The sequence below is a fragment of the Taeniopygia guttata genome, chromosome 22, assembly GCF_048771995.1.
Source record: "Taeniopygia guttata chromosome 22, bTaeGut7.mat, whole genome shotgun sequence".
NCBI lineage: Eukaryota > Metazoa > Chordata > Aves > Passeriformes > Estrildidae > Taeniopygia > Taeniopygia guttata.
The window spans coordinates 4,154,107-4,173,521 of NC_133047.1; the positions used below are offsets into that span (position 1 = coordinate 4,154,107).

General features: G+C 56.0%; 3 protein-coding genes and 1 long non-coding RNA gene across 4 annotated transcripts in view; 1 reads left to right on the forward strand and 3 right to left on the reverse strand.

Moving 5' to 3' along the window:
• SLC23A2 (solute carrier family 23 member 2) overlaps positions 1 to 1,902 on the reverse strand; it is a 48,897-nt gene extending 46,995 nt beyond the window's left edge. The window contains exon 1 of the mRNA XM_030289826.4: positions 1,766 to 1,902. The gene's annotated coding sequence lies outside the window, so the exon portion shown is untranslated. The remainder of the gene's footprint in view (positions 1 to 1,765) is intronic.
• Positions 1,876 to 4,046, forward strand: LOC115498161 (uncharacterized). The gene is made up of 2 exons (XR_012051768.1): positions 1,876 to 1,984; positions 3,059 to 4,046. It is a non-coding gene; the product is annotated as an uncharacterized lncRNA (long non-coding RNA).
• A 6,303-nt stretch (positions 4,047 to 10,349) lies between these two features.
• Positions 10,350 to 14,783, reverse strand: TMEM230 (transmembrane protein 230). The gene is given in 4 exon segments (NM_001245174.1): positions 10,350 to 10,915; positions 12,329 to 12,451; positions 12,773 to 12,900; positions 14,743 to 14,783. Coding segments are annotated over 3 exon segments (360 nt in total). The 5' UTR covers positions 12,869 to 12,900; positions 14,743 to 14,783; the 3' UTR covers positions 10,350 to 10,774.
• Positions 14,784 to 15,732: 949 nt separating this feature from the next.
• On the reverse strand, positions 15,733 to 19,003 carry PCNA (proliferating cell nuclear antigen; the record flags this gene model as incomplete). Its single annotated transcript, NM_001245444.1, is given in 7 exon segments — positions 15,733 to 16,233; positions 16,343 to 16,370; positions 16,373 to 16,466; positions 16,933 to 17,127; positions 17,473 to 17,540; positions 17,842 to 17,939; positions 18,709 to 19,003. Coding segments are annotated over 7 exon segments (726 nt in total). The 3' UTR covers positions 15,733 to 16,211.
• Positions 19,004 to 19,415: the final 412 nt, after the last annotated feature.

The following is a 19,415-nucleotide window of genomic DNA, read 5'->3' on the forward strand; positions in this document are numbered from 1 at the left end:
TCCATGATAAAAATCTCAGGGCTTGTTTAAGCTCCTTGCTTGCCCAAGGCTGAATTTGTTTCAGTGCATCTCCATGTTAACACTGCTGTAATATCAAGGTATCTGGATCATGACTGGGAGCTAGGAGTAGGGGTACAAGAGCTCATCAACTAATCCAATTGTTCCACATATCTCAAGGATTATTTTCCAGTTTGCTAACCTGAACTACTTGTTGCAATAATACTTATCTACACTGAAATCACCTGGCAGACAAGGTGTGCAGTTAAGCCTGACTCTGGCACTGTGCAGCCCATCAGCTGCTCATCACTCCAGCATTTGTTCTGCTTCTCCTCTTCGTTTTTACAGCCTGCATCCAACTCCACCTGCCAGGAAAAACACTACCCAAACCAGCTCTTTTTTTTTTAAGCTTAAACTGGGTAATTTAAAGCCTGCTCAAGCCTGGCAGCACTACACTGCAGTGAGGACACACAGACGTATTAAGCTCCCTATGAATACAGAAAATTTGGTGTTTTTATTGAAAATTAAAGCTCATCAGCAACACGGGCCTGGCATTTACCTGGCACTGAACTCACACCAAGAGTCAGCTGCGTGAGGAAAATGACAAGGCGGAAAAAATTAACAGGCCAGGTCTTTACCTTGTCTTAAACACCTCGGGGGATTTCCTTCGCTGCCAGAATCTTCCACCGGCTCTGCTGCTGCCTTTGGGGTCAGCCCAGCCCAAACACACCTGGCCAGGAGAGCCCCAAACTGCCTCAAGGGCTGCTCTTCCCTGTGTACAAAATGACAACGACGGCTCCAAAATGAAGGGATGGGAATAAAACTGTAAAGCCTCTGCCTCATTCCCAGCTTTTAAGGGAAAAAGGCAAAAGCCACCAATAACAAGAATGTATGATAGTGGTTAGTCCTTATTCTAGGAAACCTACTAGGCTTGCAACAAGCTTTGTTCAGGCATTTTTCTGCACTACCTACATCACTTCTTCCTACCCAAAATGTACCTTAAAACAAAAGAAAACCACACATGATATCGAACGGGGCTAGCAAGTTAAAAAGCAGAAAATTGAAATATTTACTGCCTCGATGTGCACTGAAAAAGAAAAATAAAAAGGCAAATAAATAATTTTTTTAAGGGGGGGGGGGAAGGAAAGCTTTAAAGCGTATCACGAGAACGGGATCAGGGAAGAGCGAGGCCACCCCTTCAGGACCAGGGGAGAATTAACCTGCATTTCTCCATCCCATCTACAAGCTTACGGCTCTGCCACCCATTTTGTCTCAGATTAAAGGGAAAAAATAATAATAATAAAAAAAAAATCATAATGCTCTCAGCGGCAGAGAGAAGACCCCACCCGGGGACGATGCCCGAGCGGCGCTGCCGGCCGCGCAGGTGACCCCGCCGCAGGTGCCACCCCGGGCATCCCCCGCGCCCCTTCCCCATCCCCTGGAGGCGATGCCGAGGCGGAAAACGCCGGCGCGGAGCCCAGGGAAGGGTTTAATTACGCGAAAAAAAAACGCGAAATGAAAGGGAGAGGAGGCGCGGCGAGGTGCGGGCGGCGCGGCCAAGGTGAAGCGCGGCCGGCGGACATGGTGGAGGCTGCGGGGAGCAGCGAGGGGCGAGCGCGGGGATGCGGGGCCGGCACGGAGCTGACAGCGCGGGGCGGAGAGCGCCGAGCGGGGACGCGCTCCCTCAGGGCGGCTCGCTCCCTCAGGCTGCTCGCTCCCTCAGGCTGCTCGCTCCCTCAGGGCCGCTCGCTCCCGCGGCCGGGCTCACCTGCCATGGCGGGCTGAGGGCGGCAATGGCGCTGGGGGCTGCGGCTCCGCTCCCCTCGCTCTCCGCGGTGGCGAGTGCGGCGGGGCCGGGCGGCCCGGCAGGCAGAGCTCGGGGCGGGACGGGCGCTGCCTCCGCCCCCGACAAGATGGCGCGGCCCGGCCCCGCTCCCTCAGGGCTCGGCCGCCATGGCGGGGCGAAGCAGCGTCGTGTCCCCTGAGGGTGAGCAGCCGCCAGCTGCAGGCGTTATGTGTTCAGGGGTTGTGCGTGAAGGAGACAGATCCTACAGTCACGGCATGGGGCGGGGTGAAGGGGTTGCAGTGGGGTATGTGGTCCGACCTTGCTCAGGAAGGGGCATCCCGCAGCACATGGCACGGGATTGTGTTGGGATGGGTTGGGAATATCCCAGTGAGGGACATTCCGCAGCCTCTCTGGGCATGGGCATGGCCTCAGGGATGAGCTGGGATTGTGTCCCAACAGGTTGGGAATATCCCAGTGAGGGACATTCCGCAGCCTCTCTGGGCATGGGCATGGCCTCAGGGATGAGCTGGGATTGCGTTCAAACGGGTTGGGAATATCCCAGTGAGGGACATTCCACAGCCTCTCTGGGCATGGGCATGGCCTCAGGGATGAGCTGGGATTGCGTTCACACAGGTTGGGAATATCTCCACTGAGGGACATTCCACAGCCTCTGTGGGCAGTGGAGCACTGGACAGGCTCCTCAGGGGATGGTCATGGTGTCAGGGATGAGCTGGGATTGCGTTCAAACGGGTGGGAATATCCCCAGTGAGGGACATTCCGCAGCCTCTCTGGGCAGTGGAGCGCTGGACAGGCTCGCTGAGGGATGGTCATGGCCTCAGGAGGATTGTGTCCAGGTGGGTTGGGAATATCCCAGTGAGGGACATTCCACAGCCTCTCTGGGCAGTGGAGCACTGGACAGGATGGTCATGGTCTCAGGGATGAGCTGGGATTGTGTCCCAATGGGTTGGGAATATCCCCAGTGAGGGACATTCACAGCCTCTCTGGGCAGTGGAGCGCTGGACAGGATGGTCATGGTCTCAGGGATGAGCTGGGATTGTGTCCAAGGGACATTCCACAGCCTCTCTGGGCAGTGGAGCACTGGACAGGCTCCCCAGGGGATGGTCACGGCCTCAGGGATGGCAGAGCTCCGGCAGGGTTGGGACGAGGCTCTCAGGAACTCGGTGGGATTGTTGGGATGTGCCATGCAAGGCTGAGTCGGATCAGTGGGTCCCTTCCAAACCAGGGGATTGTGTAACTCTGTTATTCTGGTTCTAGGACTCAGTGCATGGTCACCCGCACAGGAAAGTTCTTCCTCGTGTTCAGGTAGAACACTCCATGCCTCAGTTTCTGCCCATTGCCTCTTGTCCCACTGCTGGGCCCCAGGGAGCAGAGCCTGCTCCATCTCTGACACCTCCCTGCAGGTATTGATGGACATTAATGGATATTGATGGACACTGACAGATATTGTTGGATATTGATGAGGTCCCCAAACAAAGCCCCTTGGGCCCCAAAAGATGACACCTCCACCACATCCACAAATGCCATTTTCCTGAGATTTTCATTTTCTGGTGGGGGCCGGGACCAGTGTGACACGAATGTGACAAATCCCCCCTCCCAGCCCACAGAGCTGGGTGTTTTCAGGCACTGCTGACGTCTGCAGCTCCGGTACCCAGCGCTGGACTCTGCCTCTCTCACGTCCCTCTCGGCAACATCTGACGTCCCTAATGGCTTCTGACAAGGTTAACTCGCTCTAATTTGTGTCCTGCCCTTCCCAGAACGTGCAGTTCTCACACACAGCAGCTCGTGGCTCCTTGCCTTGCTCAGGGCTGAGCCCCTCAGCTGATTCCTGCCCTTTCTCCTTCCACCTCCTGTCCTGAGGAGATGCTGGCCCGTGCTGGGCTCTCTCCCCCAGCCCTGCTGTTATTTCATCAAGGTGCAGCCCCGAGTCGATGGGAAAGTGCTCCCCATGCCACTGGCACCAGCTGGACCCTATTCCAGCCAGACCTGCAATTCTCTGTGGATCTTTTGGGTCCTTGCTTCCAGCGTTGCCGCTGGTGCAGAGTTTGGCAAGCAGGAATGCTGGCAGGGTGTTTGCTCACCAGCTGCCCAACCCCTTCCCTTCCACCCCCTCTGTTGTAATGTAGGCAAACCTGATGGGAAGAGATGATGGTGTCTGGCTCAATTCAGAAGGTTGAATGATTTATTATAATTATGCTAAAATATATTAATAAACTAAATAAAGGAAGACACTAAAAACTACAAACTTACTTGTTTTAACTATATTTTTAACTAACTCACAACTCATGACCCTCTTTCGAGAGTCTAAACACAAGTAGGTCTGATTAGCCATCAGGCTCAAACAATCCTTTCCAAAATCTAATCAAGTGATCACTCTAGGTAAACAATTCTCTAAACATATTTTGCATAAGAAAAACAAAGAACAGGAATAAAAATTGTTTTCTCTTTCATTTCTCTTTGTGCACCTTTATGAAAAATCTTGAAAGAGAGAAATGTGCTTACCACACCCCACCAAGAGGGTTTCATCCCATCCCATTAAAACCCAGCAGCTTACTTTAAGACCAGAGACCCTACAAGGCCTCTGAAGCATTTGTGCTTATCCTCCTATTTTTTTTTTTCCCAACACTCTCCTGGTTAAGCTTCTAAAAGGTTTTTCCAATGAGACATATGGAGAACTATACAGGGCAGGGCTGAGGCACAGTGCTTGATTATGGATATCGATCCTTGGCATTATTCAATACCTGGCCTCATCCCAAATGTAGACACAGACTTCAGAGCAGCTTTTAAGCATTAAAAACCTTTGTTGGTCAGCGTGGGGGGGTGACAGGAGGGACATTTCAGTAATGTCAGATTGATGGAGGCTGCAGCAGTTCTGCTGTTGACAGGAGTTTGTGCAGGAAGACGGATCGTGCGTGCTCAGTGTCCCTGCAAGGCCTCTCTGTGCTCGGGATCAGGGACAGAGACACAGCTCTGTTTATTTTATTTTGGAGCCTTAGAAGTTTCCAACCCTGCCCTCCCCAGGTGGAAGATGGCAGAGGGAAATACAGCCAGGGAAAACACATCAGTCAGATTGAAATGTAACAGATAAAGACCTCAAGGTCCTGATAATCCCAAGGACAAGCTGGAGAAGGATGATGGAAGTGGAGATGAGGTTGTGGGAGCCAGGAGAGTGCAAACAACTTGAGAGTACAAACAAACAACCAGGAGAGTACAACCAGCCCATCCCAGGTCCCTCTGCTTCTCCCACAGGATATTCATCCCCAGCTGTGAGGAATCCAGGGCAGGGAGAGTGCTCCAGAGTGCTCCTGGTGAGAATAACTCAGCTGGACAGGCTGTGCTCTGCAGGAGGAGGCAATTTTCTTGCTGCTGCTCTGTCTGGTACCTCAGGGCTGTACCAGACAAATGAGATTTCACTTGCTGAGTCAGGGGCAAAGCCCGTGTTTGACAGGAGGAGGAGGAGGAGATGGGCTGAGTCAACTCTCCGAGTTCATCCCCAGGCTGCTTCCCAAAAGCACAGCTCCTGAAAAGCTGTTTTTGCTCTCCTGGGCACACTCACCCCGGAGTTCTGTTCCATTACATCTTCTGAACCCTGAGGAATCTGCAGGGATGGTCTCCAAGGGGGAGACAAGCTGGGATTTGTCACCTTGTGTCACGTTCACCATTCGAAGCTCTGGGAATAAAGAGCAGCTGCTGTGGGCAGATCTGGATAAGCAGGACCAGAGCAGCTCATTCCCGCTTAAACTACTTCCAAAATGAGGTGGACACGTTGCACTAAATCATTTTGAAGTCCATTAGAGGAATTTAATAGCACAGAATAAAAGAGCCCTTCACTCTGCACAGCAGCAGCGCCTCGTGGCTGCTTACTCATCCCTCAGCAGAGCAGTGAGAGCACAGACACAGGCCCTGCTTTCACCCACTTGAAATAATTCCTCAGAGAGGAAGGATGGAGGGCTTGGGTCACTCTTACCCCGTGAGTCACTTCATCCCCTGTGTGAGCACATAGCAACAGCAGCACACGGTGACATCAGGAGTGACACACACACACCAGCCTCCTCCAGCCAGGGGCAGAAGGCAAAACAAAGGTGCTGAGGCATCAATGACACCAGGAACCCTCTACAGAGCAGCTGCTGAACCTGAACTGCCCAAATCCCACTGGGCAGACACCAGGAGTGGTCACTCACAGCCCCGAAAAGCAGAACTGGAGACAGAGAACTGGGCCCGCAGCTCTGGGGCTGCCTGTGGAGGCTCCCTGCAGCTCCTCCTTGCCCGGACAGCTGAGCAGGGCTTGTCACGAGCGTGCAGAGTGGCAATTATAGCAGCAGGATGCCACAGGGCTGGCCAGGCCCTCTATTTATAGTTCCAGCACAGCTCTGCCTGGGTGCTGCTGCTCACAGGTGAAGGCACAGGCCAAGGGAAAACAAAGAGGAAGGACTAGCAACGCCTTTGATGAGAACCAACAGTCAGAGATGAAAGGACAAAAAAGAAATCCACAGAGAGCCTGGAACAATGAACTCCAATTTCTTCCCTAAAAAGTGCCCTGTAGCTGGTTAACCCCTTCCCTGCCTGAAGTGCCACCTCTCTGCTATTCTTAATTGGTGCCAAGCGGTGTCACTGAAGTGTTCTGCAAGCTCTGGCCCCTCCTGCCACTGCTGAATTGTTTCCAGCAGAGGTGGCAGAGGGGCTGCGGGCCTGTGGCCAGGGTGGGAGGCAGCAGCCCAGGACAGCACCCTGGACACTGCCCTGCCCCAGGGATGGTCCATCCGGAGTCAGCCTCTGCCAGCTCCGGGGTGGCAGCCGGCCACGGATCCAAGTCAAAGAGTTGCCTTTGTTTCATGGGGAGCATTAAACCATGAGCTGCTTGTCAGCTGAACTTTGAAGTGTCTCCTCAGTGATCTGAAACTCGATCACGCAACAGAGACCTCTACAAATACTCTTTTTGTGTTTGAAGCTGGAGACCATCCACTGGTTTATTTTTAGGCACACATTTGCACTGGCCCTGTTACAATCCTGCCTCTGTTCTTGTGCAATAAAAAGCAGAGAGGATTCTCTTGACCTCCAGTATCAAATACAGAGAAAATAAGGCATTTGTCTGGAAAAGAACCACCCAAAATAGCAGGGAAGAGGTCATGCTGTGCTATGGACTGTTAGTGTTGAGAGACAAGGAAAATGAGGATTATAGGAGCTGGCAGACTTCTAATGACACATTCATGAAAACTGCTAGAAAATTATATGGTGATGCTAATTAGTATTTATAGGTTTAAGGACCTGAGGTCTTTCCCTTTTACACTAAACATGTGCCTGAGAGTAAGAAATAATCCCTGCTGAGGCGAGTTCTCAGTTTTCTTCGATGATTTGTTCTAGATCCAGAGCATTTCCTCTGCTACACACAGAAACTGATGCTCCTGCATCAAGCAGCTCATGTTCCCTGAACTCCTCACAGCCCCCCTCAGGCTTTGCAACACCCTGGTGCAGACAATTCTCACTACACGCATTTTCTGTCTTGTCCCCTCCTTGAAGAAGCTGGGAAAGAGCCCAGAGGACCTGACTGGATGTTTCATTTCTGTCACATCAGCAGGGCCATCTGCACCAGGCATTTCCCACTGACAGGAGAAGGAAGGTTAAAACCTCTCATGACAGGTTAACAGCATGATTTGCAGCAACAGCTTCAATAAATGGTTGCAGGCACGAAAGAGTAGCAGGCAGCTAATCCTTTAAAGACTTAAGAGCAGCTACTACTTCAGCCCAAGTAAATATTTCAAAACAAAATTAATTAGTGGTGACTAGTGGATTTGCTGCCCTTTGCTTTAACAGCCCAGGATGGAACGGTGATTCCTGCACAGAATTTTTGCTTCAGTGCCAAACCTGCTGTTTCACAGGAGCTGAAAGTCCTCTCAAAGAAGATTCATCCCAGTTTTGTTCCTCTGTGTAAGTGCAGAGCTGGAAAAGCTCTGCAGGGATCTCATGGATGTGTGTTGCTGTGGGAGGGAGGTCCCTTTGTGCTGCCCCAGGGATGAGGAGAACAGCGTGGCTCAGAATCCTGAGTACAGTGTGGAGGAAGGAAATGTCACTTCCTGATTCTTATCAGGACAAAGCTCTGTCCATGCAGGCCAGACCAACAGAGCTCCCAGTAATTGCCTTACTTCTGATTAAAAGCAGTTCCTGAACACCTTCCCAGACACAGGAAAGCAGGGAAGGAAAGGCCTGAACCAGCACAAAGCACAGTCTGCCAGAGCAGCAAACCAGGCAGGTCAATCAATTGGAAACAATAATTTCTGATCAAAAATCGAGTTTCCCCCCCCACACCAACCCTTGGCTCCACCACAGAACAAAGCCAGCTCTCTTGGGAGGCTCTGTTGTGGCCTTGCTGGACTGTCTGGACTATTTTTAGTCAAATCCAGCATTCCTAAAAATCCTCAGGCTGCTTTTGTGCTCAGGAAGGGGAGAGGGATTGCTGTGCACGTGCACATCCACATTCCACACAGGACACGGGAGTGGGAGCAGGGAAGCACAGCTGGCTCAGCACAGAGCTCTGGGAAAAGGACAAAAATTCTTTCTTTTCATCAGGCTGAGAAGGCAGGAAGTGAAGGCAGGACTGCCCTGAGCTGGGAGAGGGAAACCAAAGGTATTGGTTGGGAGACCAGGGAGATCCAAGGGCTGGGTGGTGTCCTCTACGTGCTGAAGGGATGGAGATCCAAGGGCTGGGTGCTGTCCCCCACCTGCTGAAGGGATGGAGATCCAAGGGCTGGGTGGTGTCCCCACCTGCTGAAGGGATGGAGATCCAAGGGCTGGGAGGTGTCCCCCACCTGCTGAAGGGATGGAGATCCAAGGGCTGGGTGCTGTCCCCCACCTGCTGAAGGGAAGCAGCTCCCAGGACAGCAATGGGGAGAGGCCACCAGGATCAGCCACAGAGGCCTGGAGGAGCTCTCAGGGCAGAGATCTTGAGAAGAGCAGGACAAACACCCAAGGGAAGGGCAAATTCTTTCTTTTTTCCCCCAATTAGATATAAAAACCCCTGCAGAGAGGATTTTTTCATCTGGCCATCCTTCACACAGCCCTGCTTATTTATCCACTGAGGACTTTGCCTCTGTCCAAGACAAGTAAATTCATCAGTTCCTTTCCTCCAGGAACGTCAGCGTGTTCTCAGAATCACAAAGTCACAGAATGCCCTAAGCTGGAAGGAACCCACAAGGATCATCCAAGTCCATTTCCTTCTCCTGTCCCCTTCATTTATCCCACTGAGGTGACCCCCCGCCCCTTCCCAAACTGCTTCCTCCTCTCCCTCCCTCTTTGCTTTTTCCATCTAAACTTCCTCTCCCCGCTCCCCAAACCCAAATAAACAGGTTCTTGTCCCCTAGGAGAGGCTGATTCATGGCTTGACGTCAGCAGCAGCTCTCCTGGCCAGAGCCAGCTCTAATTGACAGATTCCAGCTGCTGCCAGCAGCACGTGTCCCTCGTCCCCTGTCCCACCCCAGCTGGGGCTGGCAGCAGGGAGGGAACCTCCAGAGGTGGGAGATCCTGAATTTAACAACTGAACCAGCTCTTCCTCAGAGTGCTGGGGTTCACACAGGGCAGTGGGGACAAGTGAGGGAAGAGAGGCAGGTTAAAAAAATGGAGTTTGGGTTTAATCTGCAGCACTGAAGGAGGAAAAAAGGCAATTCCAGAAGTTCAGAGCAAGGTGTTTGTCCAGCCCTGACTGTGGACACCTCCGTGGGCCTGCTCTGCACTGTCAGTCACTCCTGCCCTTCCTTCCGGAACGTTCTGCTCACCTGGGCTCAGGTGGCGGCTGTGGAGTGCTCTGTGCAGCCTGACACTGCTGGGGCTGCTCCAGAGCCGCTGCCTCCCTCACTCCAGCAGCACCTGGAGGCAACAGCAGCCGGAGCCCAGGAGAGTTTTTAGTGCACTCTGACACATGTGAAGGTGGGAAGGACAAACTTGTGCTTACAGAGAATGTAGAACTTTATTCAGGTTAAGTGCATCCACTTGCACTGCTGCTGGTTGTCCAGGACACAGAACAGGACACAGCTTGGTCTGACCTCACACAAGTGGAGCCATCACTCTGTTTTCCCTGAATGACACTTCAGCAAAGCTGACAAAGCAATCCAGAGGGGTTTGTTCAGCACAAACTGCACAGAGAAATTCTCTTCACTGGCCTGGGCAGGTCTGCACAGCACATTATCTACACAAGGACTCCAAAAAACAGACAGCTGGAGTTCACGTGTCCCCAATACCCAGTCAAGTGTCTCCAGTATCAGTCAAACCCAAGATTTTTGGTATTTAGACACTTGAGTCTGGGTTCCAGTCCTTCTCCCAGTACCCATTGGGTTGTTTAAATAACCAGCAAACTCCAGCAGCAGTCCTTGTGAAGGATAAGCAGATTCTGCCAAAAGCAACGGTGGGAAGGAGGTGTTTGTGGGGAAATGAGCTTGGTCAGCGTGGCAGGGGCTGAGGAGCCACTGCACTGCGTGGAAATCCCTTCCTGCAAGTGCTGCTTTCCCCCTCCCATCAGACTCTGTTTACTCCAGGAGCAGTGGTTTGGAAGCATTTCTGATGGATAGAGAGCAAGAGGAGAATTTAATGACAGTCTGTCTGCACAGGTAACCCAACAATAACCACAAGCTCATGGAAAGCTAAAATAAACTCTAGAAAACACAGAAAAAACAAATATCTGCTGCTGAAACCAGCTCATCTATTTTTGGAAAATTGCAAGGATTGCCTCGCCCAGGAAGAGCTTCCCAGCGAGCGGAATTACGCAACCCCGAGGGGAAAAAAAATCCCATAAATCCCAAGTTCTTCACAATTCCTTTTGGTCAATTCGGGGCTGGAGCCCCCACCCCCCAAACTGGAAAACCTGCAACACCTCAGGGCCGGGAAGCAGCGCCACGAGAGGGACACGCATCAGCCGTGTCAGCCAGCAGCCAGGGGAACTACCAGCGCCGAGCAGCCTAATTAGCGCGGGGTTAATTAATTAACGGTTCAGTCGTCGAAGTCGGGGATGTCGTCGTAGGAGTAGCCCCGGTAGCCCTTGGAGGCGTAGTAGGCGATGCGCAGGTGGTAGAAGCCCGGCAGGAACACCAGGATGCCGATGATCAGCACGGGGATGGCGCGGTCGGTCTCCTGCAGGGACACACGCAGGGCAGGGGGGCCTCAGCCTTCAGATTCTGCTTTTTCAGGTTCTGTGCTGCCTCAGTGAGCAGCTCTGGGCTGCACCTTAAGTGCTGTGAGCTCTCCTCACAGAGCGGGGAGACAAAACAATTCCTGCTCCAGCTGGGGACCGAGGACAGCCACCCAAATCTCAGCCCAAGGGCACAAACAGCGTGGAATGAAGAGAGAAAAACAAGGAGGATGGGACTGCATAACCTAAAGCTGGAATTGGACAATTAACCCCAATATGCAAATGGAGCAGAACTTAGAAAATGACAGACCCCGTGAGCAGTTGTGCATTTTGTGACCATTTTGGGTTCATTTTGGGCTCATTTCGTGACCGTTTTAGTTCATCTTGGGTGCAGCCCTGGCTGGGCTCTTGTGCTGCCCAAGGTGGATCCATTGAGGAGATGCTGTGAATAAATCCCCACTTTATTCTGTAACTCTGTAATAGCTCAGCCTTCCCAAGGCATCACAGTGACGCCTGTGTGAGGGGATCTCCTCCCTCTCACACCCTGCCTGCTCTAGGGGAAGGCTGCCCTGCCCAAGGCAGGTGAGATGAGAAGGAATTCTCAGAATGAGGTGATCTGTAAGGTTCTCTGAACCCAAACCACCCCGTGGTTCCGTGATCCATCCCCAAGGCCTGGCGAGCTGAGAAATAAAACCCAGAAATCTCTCAGCTGTTGTCAGGCTGAGCCTTTAATCCTGTCCTGAGCTCTCCTCCCTGCTGCAGGAGCCCTCAGGGGACCCCATCCTTCACCAGGGACCCCATCCTTCACCAGGGACCCCGGATGTGCAGCCAGGGCTGGGAGCCCGAGCACGAGCCCAGGGATCCGTGCCTGGAGTGCTGCTGATAGCCCCAGAGGCTGCTGCTGCTGCCAGAGATAAGGCAGGGCTGCCACCCCCCCTGAGATCACAGGGAGCAGGGGGAGAAGCACCCCGAGCTGCAGGAGCAGATCCCCTTCCCGTGGATCAGCCACAGCCAGGTGGGGAAGCGCTGCCATGCCCCACTCGGGGTCTGGCAGCTCCTCCTGTCCCTGCAGGGGCTGAGATCTCTCCAGGACAGGGATGTCACCTCCCAGGACAGGCTGTGGTGGGAATCCATGCCCTGCTCACTTCCTGTGCCTCTGAAGCTCTCCACTGAACACCACCACAGGATCCCTGAGGCTGGAGAGGACCTTCAAGGCCATCAAGTCCAACCACGACCCAGCACCACCCCCAGGGTCACCAAACCCGTGTTCTGAACACTCCCCTGCAGCTGTGCCAGGCCTTTGCCACATCAAACCTTTCCCAATTTTGAGTTTAAAGCTCCCCTGGTGCAGGGGATGGGCAGCAGGGCTCAGGGCAGCTCTGAGGGCAGTGCCAGGAGCCCGGGGAAGCACTCACCCCTTTGCTGATGTACCCTGCCAGCAGCAGGGCTCCGATGACGATGAGGAAGGTCCCGATCATGAAGAGCACCACAGCCAGCGCGATGGCCTTGTAGGGGATTTTGGGTGGGCTCTTCTTGAACTGCATGGAAAAAGCCAAATACTCAACAGCTGAACTGGGCACAGATGGGACCCCACAGCTGGCACAGCTGGCACGGGACAAAATTCTGCTCCAGAATTGCCCTCCAGGAGGAGTTCTGCCATGGAGACCCTGCTGAGCCAGCCCCTTCTCCCAGCCTCATTCCCAGGAAGGATTTTTGGGATTTCCAGAGGGGAAGGGCCGAGGGTTTGGCTGCCTCCAGGCTTTGCCCCACCAGAGCTGCACGAGAAGCAGCTGCCTGTGCAGGGCCAAGCTGTGGCTGCCCATCCCCGTGGTTGCCCAGCTTCCTTCCCCAGTTCTTACCTGCAGGTCGATGTATCCATCGTCGGTGCTGGAGAGTTTGGAATATTTCACTTTGCTGCTGGGGATGCCAGCAGAGAGATTGGTCCGTGAGGGCATCGTGCCAGGGGGGCCTGGGCATCAGCTACAGCCTGGCAGGGGGGCAGGAGGAGAGAAAGCTGAGTGCTGCCAGTCTGAGAGACACAACTCAATTTTCTCAAGAGAAACTGCCCTGCCAAGGCTGTGCCACCCAAACCCAGCCCTGTTCCCCTGGGGAAATCAAAGCTTTTCCCACAGAGGGTCTAAGCATTGCATTTGAAGCCTGAAATACAAAATGGATACAGCTGCAACAATGTCTGGAATCAAGGTAGAGCCTGTGCCTAAAACCAGATGGAAATTTGGTATGACCAGCTCTCACCCACCAGCAGCTCCAGAACACACGTGTCCAGGCTCTGGCTGTTTCTGAGCACGACACCAGCAAATAAACCCAAACCAGAGCTGAACAAAGCAGCTTTTCAACCACCAGATTTCACAAGAGAGCAATTTTGGGACAGAAAAAGCAAACAAACAAAACACCACCGCAAAGCACTGGAAACTGTGAGGAAATGGAGGTGTTGGGGACAGCAGGAGTGGCTCAGAGGCAGAGGACAAGGGGACAGTGTGAGTGCTGAGCTCACCTCAGGCCAGGTGAGCAGAGCAGGGGGACACCTGGGGACAGGGATCAGAGCCAGCTGCTGTCCCTCAGAGCTGCCCAGGGACCCTCCTGCCGAGCTCCCCCGCCCCTGTCCTGCCAGGGAAGGGCTCCCACACCTCCCAGAGCCTCAATAGAGCTTTTATTTCCTGAGAAAGTCAGGAACCAAGGGAACAAAAGCAGATATTCCAGCGGTGCCAACAGGAAGGGATAAAAACTCTGTTTCCACAACACTCTTCAGCATCAGAGGTGATGCAGCCACTCAAATATTGAGTCTCACTTCAGCTGAAGCCCTTTATCACTAACTGCTGGCACATTCCCCACCCACCTTCGCTCCTCCTGCTGTAAAATTGACTTTTATAAATCCCCTCTGATCTGAGATTCCCACCGCTGAACCTGGGCTTTGAACTTTGGGCTTTTGTTTAGTGGCAAAAACCAGACACGGACCAAACACTTTCAGCCCCGTGGATAATGGGAACACCTGCAGGGTGGCATTTCCTGCTCCCCACACACCCCTGCACATGCCCAGAACACACCAAACCCACCCTGAATCCACCTGAACGCACCCAAACCACCTGAAATCCACCCCAAACACCCCAAACCCTTCTGGAATCCACTCAAACCACCCCAAATCCACCTGAACCCACCCCAAACCATCCCAAATGCACCCAAACCCACCCACACCACCCCAAACCCACCCAGACCACCCCAAACCCACCCAGACCACCCTGAATCCACCTGAAGCCCCCCAAACCCGCCCCAAACCACCCCAAACCCACCCAGACCACCCTGAATCCACCCCAAACCACCCTGAATCCACCTGAACCCCCCAAATCCACCCCAAATCCACCGGAACCCCTCCCAAACCCACCCAAATCCACCTGAACCCCCCCAAACCCACCTAAATGTACCCAACCCACCCAGACCACCCAAATCCACCTGAAGCCCCCCCCAAGCCACCCATACCACCCAAATCCACCTGAACGCCCCCAAACCCACCCAGACCACCCTAAATCCACCTGAACCCCCCCAAACCCACCCAGACCACCCTAAATCCACCTGAAACCCCCCAAACCACCCTAAAACCACCTGAACCCCCCCCAAACCCCCCCAGACCCCCCAAACCCACCCCGAACCCCCCAAACCCACCGGAACCCCCCCAAACCCACCCAGACCACCCTGAATCCACCCCGAACCCCCCCAAACCCACCCAGACCACCCTGAATCCACCGGAACCCCCCCAAACCCCCCCAGACCCCCCACCCCACGCCGATCCCGCCGCACCCCCGGGCCCGGCCCGGACCTGCCGCCCGCCCGCTCCATCGCCCCGGAAGTGGCTCCCGTGCCGCCGCTTCCCTTCCGGGTCACGGCGGGGCCGGCCCGGCCCGTTCCGCCCGGCGGGGCCGGGACCCGCGGGAACGGGCGGCGGCTGCGGGGCTTCAACTCCCGCAGGGCCACCCTGCCCTGGGCAGGGACACCTGCCATTGTCACACGGTGTCGCGTCCTGGCCGGCCCGGGACGCTGCCGGGGATGCCCGGGAGTGCGGGTGCCTGCAGGAGCCCCGGGCCGGGGAGAGTGACCCCAGGGCAGGGCAGGGATGGGATGTCCCCAGGGCAGGGGAAAGTGTTGTCCCCAGGGCGGGGCAGGGATGGGGAAAGTGTCCCCAGAGCAGGGCAGGGATGTCCCCAGGGCAGGGCCGGGAAAAGTGTCCCCAGGGCAGGGATGTCCCCAGGGCAGGGGAAAGTGTCCCCAGGGCAGGGCAGGGATGTCCCCAGGGCAGGGATGTCCCCAGCCCCGGGGCAGGGCTGTCCCCAGCCCCGGGGCAGGGCTGTCCCCAGCACCAGGTTATCCCCGGGGCTGGGCAGGGATTGTCCCCAGGGCAGGGCAGGGGGCAGGGGAAAGTCTTGTCCCCAGGGCAGGGCAGTGCTGTCCCCAGGGCTGGGTTATCCCCAGGGCCGGGCAGTGCTGTCCCCAGGGCAGCGCTGTCCCCCGGCAGCAGCGGGGTTCGCTCGTGGCCGGCACTGCCACCTGGTGCCATCCCCTGTCACCCGCCGGGGACAGCTCCCACTCTCGTGTCCTACCGAGCACAGCCTCCCAAAAAACCGGACTGAAAATCGGGCGTTTTGGTTGGAAACGCCTTGATGGGATCGTGAATTCCACCCCAGGTGCCACATCTGGCACCTCCTGCACACCCGAGTGACCGAAGCTGGAGCTCTGGGCCTTGAGAAGGGACTCGGGGCACTCAGCACAGCTTCAAATCATCCATTCACCCACCCCGCTAAACACCACAAACCCCAGGAAATTATATCCTTTATTTCCGTTCTCTGAGTTTCAGAGTATCAGCTTCAAAAATAAATGTAGTAAGGTCACATAAACTGGTGGGATAATAAACCAGCAACCCTAAGCTACAGCTCCACAGGGGAAACTCCAGGATACATCTTGACCCATTAAATATCGCCCCTCTTCTCCAAGAGCAGCTGCGAGGAGTAAGAAATTTCACCTTCAACAGCATCTGAGAGGTGGGTGGGAGTACAGGAACAGACTAGAAAAACTCAGCTTTCCTACTTCCAATGACACCAGGATAGCAAAACAAGCGAGTTGAAAAATATTTACAGAGCTATCTACAAGACACAGCTACAGTGCTCCCAGGATGTTCCAAGACTCTGGAATTGCTGCCTCCAGCCAGGAGCAGATCTCCAGTCCTGCTCCAGTTAAGAGCCGTCCTGCTGGTCCTCGATCTTCGGGGCCAGGTAATACTTCAGGTGTCCCATGTCAGCGATTTTGTACTCCACAACTGCGGGAGAGAAGGGAGAGAAGGGAGAGAGGGAGTTCAGGGGGTTTTGTGAGACACCCAGCCCCAGCCCCAGCCCCAGCCCCAGCCCCAGCTCTGCCCTGGCACTCACCCAGAGGAACGTCTGCAGACATGCTGAGTGTGACCGTGGGGGACAGGGGGGTGGCTTTGGTGAAGAAGTTCAGGTACCTCAGGGCGAAGGTCAGCTGCACCGGCTCGTTCATCTCTATTGTAACCTGGGGAGGTGACAGAGGGTTCCAGAGCCCTGGCACAGCTCAGGCCATGACCACCAGGGCTGGGGCAGCAAATGGGAGAGGATTCCAAAGCCCTGGGACAGCTCAGGCCATGACCACCAGGGCTGGGGCAGCAAATGGGAAAGGATTTCAGAGCCCTGGCACAGCTCGGGCCATGGCCACCAGGGCTGGAGCAGCAAGCAGGAGGATTCCAGAGCCCTGGCACAGCTCAGGCCATGGCCACCAGGGCTGGGAGCAGCAAGCAGGAGGATTCTAGAGCCCTGGCACAGCTCAGGCTACAGCCACCAGGGCTGCTCCCAGCCCTGCTGCAGCTCCAGGGCAAGACTCACGCTGCAGGGACTCATGGCCCTGTCCCTGCTCGACCCTTTCCACCCCCAACCCTTCCCCAGCTCCAGGATGCCCCAGAGAAGCGGCTTGGCAAAGCCCAGAGCCCTGCTTGGCCACTCACAGCCTCCTCCTCCTTGTCCACGTTGCTGGTCTGGGACAGTTTGATGTTGCCGTTGCCCAGCTCGCCGTTGGCCGAGAACTTGACGCCGTCCTTGGCGCAGGAGATGACCACGGCGTCGCCGATGTGGCTCAGGTCCCGGCAGATGCGCGCGAACTCGGCCGAGGGCATCTTCACCACGCAGCTGTACTCCTGCTCCTGGGGGACAGGAGAGCTGCCAGGGCCAGGGACACCCACAGGGACAGCTGCCAGCCTTGGGGTACTCAGTGACACCCACAGTGACACCCACAGTGACACCGTGCCACCCTGTGGGCACTCCCAGGGACACCCACAGTGACATCCTGCCAACCTTGGGGTACTCAGTGACACCCACAGTGACACCCACAGTGACACTGTGCCACCCTGTGGGCACTCCCAGGGACACCCACAGTGACACCCTGCCAGCCCCAGGCCCGTCCAGTGCTCCCAAGCCCGCTGTGTTACAGGATCTGATGTGAGCCCAGTTCCATCCCAGTGCCACCAGTCACCTGAGCTGTTACTTACTGGGATCCCCAGCTGCTCCACATCGAGATCCATCAGCTTCATCTCGTAATCAGAAACTTTCTCTTGGTCTGCAGAAGCAAAGCAGGGTTACAGCAAAGAGCAGAGTGACAAACACCAACTGGACTGATGCCACCCCCTGCAATAATGACAGTGAGGTTTCCCTTTGTTGCCCCAGCAGCCTTTCACAGGCTGTAAGGGTACAGCCAAAAACATCTCTGCTCAGCCCGAAACATTCCTTCTCTTATAACGAAAATATTTATCAACTTGATCAAGTTTCTATCTCCAAACTGTCCCAAGACTCAGGTGTCCCCTCCCACTCCTGCACACCCCAGGAACAAAGGGCTCCCCCAGTGAGAACCCCACACTCACTGGGTGCCTCGAACACCAGCGCCAGGGTGTCGGCGTTGTCCTCGGCCCGCAGGGTGATGATGTCCTCGTTCCCCGCGCATTTCAGGATTTTGGACATGCTGCAGGGGAGAAAGGCAGGTGAGCCATGGGGCTGGGAGCTGGGATGCAGGAGGATGGAGCAGGAGGGGATGTGATAGCACAGTTATCAGGCTCTCCATCCAACACTCTTGGGACACTCCCCAGCCTCTCTGGCCGATCTCTTCCAGTGCTTGGTCACCCACAAACTTCTTCCACATACACGGGGTGGAACTTCAGCTCCTGCCTTTCCTCTTGTCCCACGGCTGGGCAGATCCTGGACCCATCCTCTGCCCCTCCCATGGGTATTTACACATAGGGATGATTTCCCTCTCTCAGCAGTGTCCTCCCGAGGCTCCAGGCCCCTCATCTTTGTCACTCTCCGTGTTTCTCCTCTCGTGAGGCGCTCAGAAGCGCTGACCAGCGGGGCAGGAAGGAGCAGCAGCTCCCCGGCCCGCCGGCAGTGCTGCTCCTGCCGCTCCCCGGGGCTCTGCAGGGCCTTTCCCGAGGGCGGCAGGGCCTTAGGGCCGTCACTCCTTCCCCGCTCGGGGCCATGGCGGCGGCTCCCGCCAGCGCTGCCTTTTCCCGCCACTCGCCGGCAGTGACGTCACGGCCGCGCCGCGCGCCGCGAAAAACGGCGCGAGAGCCGTGAGGGGAATGGAGGGGGAGAAAGGCTGAGGGGGCCGCGAGACCCCCGGGACCCCTCACACTTCCCCTCACGCCTCCCCTCACACCCTTCCCCGGCAGCCCGGAGCGCCACAGCCGCCGGGCCGCCCCACGGCAGCGCCCCAGGAGAGCCCGCCGCCGGCTGACCTGGACAGGTTGACGCCCATGGCGATGTTGCGGTCGCAGCGGTACGTGTCGAAGCCCTCCGACCGCAGCGTGAGCTGCACCAGCGAGACGTGCGAGGAGTCCATGCTCTGCAGGCTGATGCCGCCCGAGCCCAGGTCCCAGCAGGCCTCGGTGATGAGGTCCTTGAGGGCCTCCAGCACTCGCTTGAGCACCGAGCCCTGCACCAGCCGCGCCTCGAACATCCTGGCGGTGTTTTAACAGCAGCACCCGCGGGAACGGCACAGACAGACCCCAAGGCGGAACAACCGAAAATCCCCCGCGCCGGCCCGCCAAGCCCCTTTTATGCACTCCGCCGCCCCGCCCTCCGCCGCGCAGCAGCCAATCACCAGCGCCGCTCTCCTCCTTCAGCCCAACCCCCTCCGAGCTCACACACAGGGTCCCGCCGCGCTCCGGCCAATCCCAGCGCCGCTCCTCCCCTTAGTCCCGCCCCTTCGTGCGGCGGGAGCCAATCACCGCGCGGTTTACACAGGCCGCGCGTCTCGCCTCGTTGCGCAGCGTTGGCGGCGCGGCCCGGTGGCTGCAGCGCCGCCGGTGCCGCACAGGCGGCCTGGCCGTACAGACGGCTCGGTGCGCGCCTCTCCTCAGGCACCTGAGCGAAAACCAGCCATAGCACAAACCCGTCTGTCCCCTACCACAAACCCCTCCCGCTTCTCCCGCCGCCTTCCCGC